The sequence below is a fragment of the Megalops cyprinoides genome, chromosome 16, assembly GCF_013368585.1.
Source record: "Megalops cyprinoides isolate fMegCyp1 chromosome 16, fMegCyp1.pri, whole genome shotgun sequence".
NCBI lineage: Eukaryota > Metazoa > Chordata > Actinopteri > Elopiformes > Megalopidae > Megalops > Megalops cyprinoides.
Window position 1 is genome coordinate 33814052 of NC_050598.1, and position 10000 is coordinate 33824051.

Genomic DNA, 10000 nt, shown 5'->3' on the forward strand with positions numbered 1-10000 from the left:
AGATGATGGACTGCCGGTAGGAGCGCAGCATGGAGCGTGGGCGGCTGGACCGGCGCTCGTCCATCTCCGGCTGGGACAGAGCAACAGTCCGTTAAAACAAACAGCCCCAAAAATTACAATCAAAAAAGGAAGCAAGAGACACAATACAAAACACCCAAAAAAGAAGCACCAAAGAGCCAACACATTAGTGCCACAGCCCTCCAGGAGGACTGAAAGGTTCATCTTCATCAGCCAATCCTCAGTGAGCCTGACACACACACCCTAAGTGCCCTGTGACTGTGAGGGAAACCGGGTCCCTGATCACTGAGCAGAGAGGGAACTCCGTTTGGAGGCTGATAAAAGCAGACACTTCAGCACATTCACAGGATCATTTGATCGCCTCCCTGCAATTTCTTGTCTTCAGGACAAATATATTGCAAGCAAGGTGAGTTTCCCTGTCCTACACAGCACAGACTGCACCACAGAGCCCAGTGCAGGCAGCACAGCACAGCACAGCACAGCACAGCACAGCACAGCACAGCACAGACTGCACCACAGAGCCCAGTGCAGGCAGCACAGCACAGCACAGACTGCACCACTGAGCCCAGTGCAGGCAGCACAGCACAGCACAGCACAGACTGCACCACAGAGAGCAGTGCAGGCAGCACAGCGCAGCACAGCACAGCACAGACTGCACCACAGAGCCCAGTGCAGGCAGCACAGCACAGCACAGACTGCACCACAGAGCCCAGTGCAGGCAGCACAGCACAGCACAGCACAGACTGCACCACAGAGCCCAGTGCAGGCAGCACAGCACAGCACAGACTGCACCACAGAGCCCAGTGCAGGCAGCACAGCACAGCACAGCACAGACTGCACCACAGAGCCCAGTGCAGGCAGCACAGCACAGCACAGACTGCACCACAGAGCCCAGTGCAGGCAGCACAGCACAGCACAGCACAGACTGCACCACAGAGCCCAGTGCAGACAGCACAGCACAGCACAGCACAGACTGCACCACAGAGCCCAGTGCAGGCAGCACAGCACAGCACAGACTGCACCACAGAGCCCAGTGCAGGCAGCACAGTTTCTGTTTTCAGTGCTGGTTAGGAGGCTGGTTGCTGCGTTCTAAACTGAACTGATGACATGCAGTTGCCTGACGCCTTAGATATGAATACAGTGAATTGCAGTAGTTTATTCATGAGGAAAGAAAGACTCTCCTCAGCACAAAAACCTCAGCACTCACACCGAGTCTGAAGCCACATCAATGCAATCGACTGATACACTCTCATGCAGCCAATGACGATTTTTCACAGTACAAGTCACACACTGGAGTGGGCACTGATTGCTGGCGAGAAACTGCATGAGGAAGCGGCCAGGTGAGGGAGCGGCCAGGTGAGGCAGCGGCCAGGTGAGGGACCGGGCAGGTGAGGCAGCGGCCAGGTGAGGGACCGGGCAGGTGAGGGAGCGGCCAGGTGAGGGAGTGGCCAGGTGAGGGACCGGGCAGGTGAGGAAGCGGGCAGGTGAGGGAGCAGCCAGGTGAGGGAGTGGCCAGGTGAGGGACCGGGCAGGTGAGGGAGTGGCCAGGTGAGGCAGCGGCCAGGTGAGGGAGCGGCCAGGTGAGGGAGTGGCCAGGTGAGGGAGCGGCCAGGTGAGGGAGTGGCCAGGTGAGGGACCGGGCAGGTGAGGGAGCGGGCAGGTGAGGGAGCGGGCAGGTGAGGGAGCGGCCAGGTGAGGGAGCGGGCAGGTGAGGGACCGGGCAGGTGAGGGAGCGGCCAGGTGAGGGAGTGGCCAGGTGAGGGAGTGGTCAGGTGAGGGAGCAGCCAGGTGAGGGAGCAGCCAGGTGAGGGAGTGGGCAGGTGAGGGAGTGGCCAGGTGAGGGAGCGGCCAGGTGAGGGAGCAGCCAGGTGAGGAAGTGGACAGGTGAGGGAGTGGCCAGGTGAGGGAGTGGGCAGGTGAGGAGTGGCCAGGTGAGGGAGCGGGCAGGTGAGGGAGTGGCCAGGTGAGGGAGCGGGCAGGTGAGGGAGTGGCCAGGTGAGGGAGTGGGCAGGTGAGGGAGTGGCCAGGTGAGGGAGCGGGCAGGTGAGGGAGTGGCCAGGTAAGGGAGCAGCCAGGTGAGGGAGTGGGCAGGTGAGGGAGCGGGCAGGTGAGGGAGTGGCCAGGTGCAGGAGTGGCCAGGTAAGGGACTGGGCAGGTGAGGGAGCAGCCAGGTGAGGAAGTGGCCAGGTGAGGGAGTGGCCAGGTGAGGGAGCGGCCAGGTGAGGGAGTGGCCAGGTGAGGGAGCGGCCAGGTGAGGGAGCAGCCAGGTGAGGGAGCAGCCAGGTGAGGGAGCAGCCAGGTGAGGAAGTGGACAGGTGAGGGAGTGGCCAGGTGAGGGAGCGGGCAGGTGAGGAAGCGGCCAGGTGCGGGAGCGGCCAGGTGAGGAAGGAGCCCTGCTGATTCTGGAGGAAGGAGGCCATTGTGGACTCTTGGTCTCTGTCTGCTGGTGACACAGCAGAGATTGAACCCGAGCATAACAGCTCAGCCTGCAACGGAGACGAGCGCCTCACTGACTGAACCACTCGGGAGCCTCATGGCCTTCCTTAACATTGGCACTGGCTGTGCGATGACATTCAAGGTGAAGTTGATGTTTTAACATAAAGGAAAGGAGCCTTTTGCAGCCTGTAGAGTTTATACTGCTGTATCAGAATTATTATCATTACAGGAGCTCAGCTGACTAGCTAGCTGTCATACACAACCAAGATGGCAAAGAAGAAAACGGAAGTGGTCCAGCTTTGGGTGTTTATTCTGTGGCTGTATGAGACTATGCAAATTCTGTATTTTTCAATGGGATTCAGTAGGACAGAAGTTAATGTTTGTGATGTCAGACCCCAGAGTCACTGTGGGTAAATCTGTAGGAAAGTCCGAAAGGTTCCGAACTTTCAGTTTTGTATAGGTATGGGGTAAAGGGCCTATCTCTTCAAATTTTCTGGGTGGGCTCATGGTGGTTTTATGAATGAATGAATTCTTTATTAGTCTGTCAGGAAACTGTTTATGCACCGCAAAGGCAGGCAGGTATGTGGCTTGCTTCTTTCTATGTTTCGTCTTTTCTGACCTGGGAATATGCAAGTAGTACTTTTTCCCAAGGTCTTTATAGAGGTCTTTTAAAAGTCAAAGGCCTTTCCCTCCCTCTCCCATTCTCTCCCTCTCCCGTTCCCTCCCTCTCCCGTTCTCTCCCTCTCTCTCTCTTTCTCCCTCTCCTGTTCTCTCCCGCTGTCTCTCTCTCTCTCCCTCTCCCGTTCTCTCTCTCTCTCTCTCCCTCTCCCATTCTCTCTCTCTCCCTCTCCTGTTCTCTCTCTCTCTTTCTCTCTCTCTCCCTCTCCCTCTCTCTCTCTCCCTCTCTCTCTCTCTCTCTCTCTCTCCCTCTCCCTCTCCCGTTCTCTCTCTCCCTCTCTCTCTTTCCTGTTCTCTCTCTCTCCCTCTCTCTCTCTGCCTCTCCCATTCCCTCCCTCTCTTCTCCCCACCGTTGCCTCTCTTACCAGCTCCCTGGTGCCGTACTCCCTCTCCACCTTCTGCCTCAGCTGTTTGAAGCACTCCTCCATGCGGTCATGGAAAGGTCGAAGGTCGTCTGTTACCCTCTTTGCATGCAGGCTGATCCCTGCAGCCAGTAGGGGGATCTGCGGGGTCAGAGGTCAGAGGGTATGAAGGTCACGCTGATGCCTGTGTGGTGGGATGAAACACTGTTTCTCAGCCTTTTACCCCCACTCTACCTGCCAGGCAATGAGGTCTTTCAGCTGGTGGAGCTTCTCCCTGTCCTCCGGATGATGCAGAATATACTCCTCTGTGAAGAAGGCCTGGAGAGGGAGAGAGAGAGAGAGGGAAAAAGGGAGAAATGGGGAGAGGGGAAAAAAGAAGAAAGGGAGAGAGAAGGAGAGAAATAGAGGATGAGAGGGAAAGAGACGGAGAGAAAGGGACCATAAGTTTTAACTCAATAGACAGCCACACAGGCAGAGCGACGGGCAGAGCGACGGGCAGAGCGACAGGCAGAGCGACAGGCAGCCACACGGGCAGAGCGACAGGCAGAGCGACGGGCAGAGCGACAGGCAGAGCGACGGGCAGAGCGACAGGCAGAGCGACGGGCAGAGCGACGGGCAGAGCGACAGGCAGAGCGACAGGCAGAGTGATGGGCAGAGCAACAGGCAGAGCGACAGGCAGAGTGACAGGGAGAGTGACGGGCAGAGCGACGGGCAGAGTGACGGGCAGAGCGACGGGCAGAGTGACGGGCAGAGCGACGGGCAGATTAACGGGCAGAGCGACAGGCAGAGCGACGGGCAGAGCGACGGGCAGAGCGACGGGCAGAGCGACAGGCAGCCACACGGGCAGAGCGACAGGCAGAGCGACGGGCAGAGCGACGGGCAGAGCAACGGGCAGAGCGACAGGCAGAGCGACAGGCAGAGTGATGGGCAGAGCAACAGGCAGAGCGACAGGCAGAGTGACAGGGAGAGTGACGGGCAGAGCGACGGGCAGAGTGACGGGCAGAGCGACGGGCAGAGTGACGGGCAGAGCGACGGGCAGAGTGACGGGCAGAGCGACGGGCAGATTAACGGGCAGAGCGACAGGCAGAGCGACGGGCAGAGCGACGGGCAGAGCGACAGGCAGCCACACGGGCAGAGCGACAGGCAGAGCGATGGGCAGAGCGACGGGCAGCCACACAGGCAGAGCGACAGGCAGAGTGACGGGCAGAGCGACGGGCAGAGCGACGGGCAGAGCGACGGGCAGAGCGACAGGCAGCCACACGGGCAGAGCGACAGGCAGAGCGACGGGCAGAGCGACGGGCAGCCACACGGGCAGAGCGACAGGCAGAGCGACGGGCAGAGCGACGGGCAGAGCAACGAGCAGAGTGACGGGCAGAGCGACGGGCAGAGCGACGGGCAGAGCGACAGGCAGCCACACGGGCAGAGCGACAGGCAGAGCGACGGGCAGAGCGACGGGCAGAGCGACAGGCAGAGCGACGGGCAGAGCGACGGGCAGAGCGACGGGCAGAGCAACGGGCAGAGCGACGGGCAGAGCGACGGGCAGAGCAACGGGCAGAGCAACGGGCAGAGCGACAGGCAGAGTGACGGGCAGAGCAACGGGCAGAGCGACGGGCAGAGCGACGGGCAGAGCAACGGGCAGCCACACGGGCAGAGCGACAGGCAGAGCGACGGGCAGAGCGACGGGCAGAGCGACGGGCAGAGCGACAGGCAGAGTGACGGGCAGAGCAACGGGCAGAGCGACGGGCAGAGCGACGGGCAGAGCGACAGGCAGCCACACGGGCAGAGTGACAGGCAGCCACACGGGCAGAGCGACAGGCAGAGTGACGGGCAGAGCAACGGGCAGAGCGACGGGCAGAGCGACAGGCAGCCACACGGGCAGAGCGACAGGCAGAGCGACGGGCAGAGCAACGGGCAGCCACACGGGCAGAGCGACAGGCAGAGCGACGGGCAGAGCGACGGGCAGAGCGACAGGCAGAGCGACGGGCAGAGCAACGGGCAGAGCGACAGGCAGAGCGACGGACAGAGCAACGGGCAGAGCGACGGGCAGAGCAACGGGCAGAGCGACAGGCAGAGTGACGGGCAGAGCAACGGGCAGAGCAACGGGCAGAGCGACGGGCAGAGCAACGGGCAGAGCGACGGGCAGAGCAACGGGCAGAGCGATGGGCAGAGCGACGGGCAGAGCGACAGGCAGCCACATGGGCAGAGCGACAGGGAGAGTGACGGGCAGAGCGACAGGCAGCCACACGGGCAGAGCGACAGGGAGAGTGACGGGCAGAGCGACGGGCAGCCACACGGGCAGAGTGACAGGGAGAGCGACGGGCAGAGCGACGGGCAGAGCAACGGGCAGAGTGACGGGCAGAGCAACGGGCAGAGCGACAGGCAGAGTGACGGGCAGAGCGACGGGCAGAGCGACAGGCAGAGCGACGGGCAGAGCAACGGGCAGAGCGACGGGCAGAGCAACGGGCAGAGCGACGGGCAGAGCGACGGGCAGAGCGATGGGCAGAGCGACGGGCAGAGTGACAGGCAGAGCGACGGGCAGCCACACGGGCAGAGCGACAGGGACAGCGACACAGGCAGAGCGACGGGCAGAGTGACGGGCAGAGCGACAGGGACAGCGACACAGGCAGAGCGACGGGCAGAGCGACGGGCAGAGCAACAGGCAGAGCGACAGGGAGAGCGACGGGCAGAGCGACGGGCAGAGCGACGGGCAGAGCGACGGGCAGAGTGACAGGGAGAGCGATGGGCAGAGTGACAGGGAGAGCGACGGGCAGAGCGACGGGCAGAGCGACGGGCAGAGCGACGGACAGCCACACGGGCAGAGCGACAGGGAGAGCGACGGGCAGAGCGACGGGCAGAGCAACGAGCAGAGTGACGGGCAGAGTGACGAGCAGAGCGATGGACAGAGCGACGGCACTGCGGCTGATAAAAATAAAAACTGGGAGCACTAGTGTAGCAGATTCCGCCCTCACTGACAGAACCTGCAAATATGAATTCATTTACAATCATGCCGCAACACCCCTGCCAGAACACTTTTACATTTATTCATTTGGCAGACACTTTTACCCAAAGCAACTTAATAGTAAGGCAGAGTTCAACACAAGCAAAAAACCATGAGGAGTCAACAATATTAGAAGCACTGCATGACCAAGTTTCAATGGTTGGCCAGACAAGGTACAAGCGAGCTGGTAGAGATAACAAGTGGATTAAACCATTAGATCACATTTTAAGTTTGGTAGGAAACAGTTTTGAGACATGAGAAATTCCTTTAGGTGGTAGTGCACTTAACCCTAACCCTAATCCAACCCAACCCTAACCCCAACCCCAACTCCTAACCCTGCCTCTGGAAGACACAGCTAGGGATACTGGCCTGGTCGAGTTTGTTAGTGTTTCAGGGAACTTATATGCCTATGAAAAGAACCCAAGGACCATTATGCTATAAACTCCCTATATGTTTTTCCCTATATTAATCTATCCATACAAATATTGCTTAAGGTACTTTTTTAGCATTCTCTAGCCAATCATTCCTGAAGGAAGTGAAATATGAGGTTGTCTAACACACACACACACACACACACACACAGCTGATGCTGCACCTTCTCATACTTGGCAAATCCACCCATAACAGCAGGGTCTACGATCCCATTGAGTAGCATGGAGAGGGGGTTGATGGGAAGAGTCTCGTCACACTGGTACTGGTTTATCATGGTAAGAATCTTCTCATTGGTGGTTCCCATGGTCTCGATGGCATTCTCCAAAGGACTGATAGTATTCTGAGATGACGCACATAAATGGTATTAGACACATGGATGGCCACACAAACATATTTTTCTCAGAAAGTTCACTATTTATACATTTTACCTGATAATTCTATTGTTCATAAATTTAAGTTAAACCTCTCTGCTAAGCAAGTCCATCCTGTTAGTCTCAGACTAAAAGAATACTGACGTGTGTTGTAGAGGTGACCTCAAACCAGCGCAGAATTCCGGGCAGCTTGTAGGCCGTGATGAAAGTGGTGCGCTCAATCCACATGGACTGAGAGAGGAAGAAAAGGAGGAGGGCTTTAGCAGGGACTGAACCTCTCCGCTGAAAACCTTACAACACGGATATCCAATGACCTCTTCTGACAGGTGCTGGCCAGAGAAAATACTTTCAGTGAAAACAGAGTCCTCACACTGTTTACAAAAATGCTTCCAAATATTTGATGTTTAATGTTACATATCAATGTTTTTACTGTGTGGGTCTTCATCAGGATCTATAGCAAACACTAAAGTGTGTACCTGATAAAACACACTGGTGAACATATTATCTGACATCTCACATTGAACGTAATGACACCATCATGCAAAGAGCTAGTTGTAGCATATCACCACAGAAGGTATACATTTTTACAATTTTGACAATATTTACTACATGTGCAAAAATAGATGCATAAAATAAGGTTGAATGAAATTGTCATTGTTGACAGAGGCACAGAGAAAAGACATCATAAGCTGTGTGGGAAGCGCACCATCAATACGGGTTAAAGAGAAGGTTTCCTGCTGCAGTCACTGTTCGGACCCCCGGCAGACAGAGAACTGAGAGCGTAAAGCAAACCTCTTTTCAAAGGGAAATGGCCTAAATCCCTCCTCTGTCAGCTCAACAGACTTTTTCAGCCCCCAGTAGTTAAATGTAGACAGGTTGTGTGTGTGTGTCTATGTCTGTGTGTAATATATCTGTATATGCGTGTGAGTGAGTGAGTGTATGTGTCTATGTCTGTGTGTGTAATATATCTGTATACGTGTAAGTGAGTGAGTGTGTGTGAGTGAGTGAGTGAGTAAGTCTATGTCTGTGTGAGTAATATATCTGTGTACGTGTGTGAGTGAGTGAGTGAGTGAGTGTGCGTGTGTGCGTGTGTGTGTGGACTCTCACTGCAAACTCGTTGTCGGGATCCACTGAACCCTTGCGCACTGGGCGGGAATAGTGAAAACGCTGCACATAGTTGGACTTGTAGAAACTGTGAGAGACAGAGAGACAGAGGGGAGACGTTATTACACCGCAGAAGCACACAGCTGCCCTGCCCTGTAACACCACAACTGCATGAGAAATCTACACTGTGACTGAATAAAGGCCCGCTGTTAAAGGCTGTGTGATTGGTGGGTGAGAATAGAGGCCAGCTGTTAGAGGTTGTGTGATTGGTGGATAAGATTCAGTGCTCAGGTCTCACTTGATGATCTGGTCGGGAACAGGTTTGTTCTTCAGTCGAGGGGGAATCTCCAGAACCGGCTGGACTGTGAAACACTGGATATCTGGTACAACTGGGTCAAGAACACAACCGCACACATGACCACAGCTCCACACGAACACAACCACACAAGACCACAGCTCCACACAAACAAGACCACACAAGACTGCACATGAACACAGTAATATAACATTGCAGTTTTACATGAACACAACCTTATAAAAACACAGCTGTAGATAAATACATCAATCTACCCTGTGGAGGAGAGATATATTACAGGCAAAGCTCTGAAATCTTATCTCCCCTTACAGAAATCTGTACCTGTGCCCTGACTCCACCCCCTCCCTGACCCCACCCCTCCTCAGCCCCTCCCACCCGTGAAGGACACACTGAAGCGGGGCGTTCCTGATGTCATCTCCGGGGGCGCTGGTGGTGTTGAGGCGCACTGCACTGGGGAACTGGCTCATCAGCTGACTCTGGAAATCCTCTCTTCTCTCATACTCCTTCCCACGATGGATAAACACCTTATTCTGCACACAGACACACACACACACACCATTACTGTGGACACACACACAAACACAACAACACACACACACACACCATTACTGTGGACACACACACAAACACAACAACACACACACACACTCACACACACACTCACGCACGCACACACACACACCCGCAGGAAGGGGGGGTAGCCGCAGCCATAGTATCCCACAGCAAAGTAGTCTGGTTTGGGCCGCAGGATCTTCATAATGTTCTCATAGAACTTGGCCTGCTGTTTCTGCAGATACAGACCAGGGAAAAATTAGCAAACAAACACAAAATACAGAGAAGAACATGCATGGGCATCAATAACATCACACACATGTACAGTACACCATTTCTGCACTGATCGTGACACTGGGAGTGAGTGGAGTCGGCATGGCAACCAGCTTTGCACGATCTGACTCTGAACTGCTGAGTGTGCGAGTCAATGCTGACATTGGGAGTCAGTGTGGTGGCTGTAGAAAGGAGTCAGGGCCCCAGTTTAGTGGGAGCTCGAGAGGAGGGAATTCATTACCAGACTCTGACTCAGCATCTCATAGTCAAACACCTCCATCTCATACTGCTCTGCCAGTTCCTTACAAAGAGAGATAGCTTCCTCCCACATCTGCAAAGAGAGAGAGGGAGAGAGAGAGAGGGAGGGAGGGAGAGAGGGGGAGGAGAGAGATAGGGAGATCAAAACATAGTGAGCTGCACTTTGACATCACATTTCATCTCATTTTCTTCGGAATCCACC

The 10000-nt window shown here is 55.9% G+C and overlaps 1 protein-coding gene across 1 annotated transcript in view; it reads right to left on the minus strand.

Annotated features, from left to right (window-relative positions):
* The window catches only part of LOC118790902 (dedicator of cytokinesis protein 2), an 82239-nt gene that overhangs the window by 3524 nt on the left and 68715 nt on the right, over positions 1-10000 (minus strand). Inside the window, exons 38-47 of the mRNA XM_036548031.1 lie at positions 9782-9871; positions 9398-9502; positions 9104-9245; positions 8698-8779; positions 8403-8487; positions 7440-7526; positions 7088-7264; positions 3729-3812; positions 3498-3635; positions 1-70 (exon numbers count right to left, since the gene is read on the minus strand). The exon at positions 1-70 is cut by the window's left edge and continues 58 nt beyond it. Of these exons, the coding sequence (XP_036403924.1) occupies positions 1-70; positions 3498-3635; positions 3729-3812; positions 7088-7264; positions 7440-7526; positions 8403-8487; positions 8698-8779; positions 9104-9245; positions 9398-9502; positions 9782-9871 (1060 nt within the window). The remainder of the gene's footprint in view (positions 71-3497; positions 3636-3728; positions 3813-7087; positions 7265-7439; positions 7527-8402; positions 8488-8697; positions 8780-9103; positions 9246-9397; positions 9503-9781; positions 9872-10000) is intronic.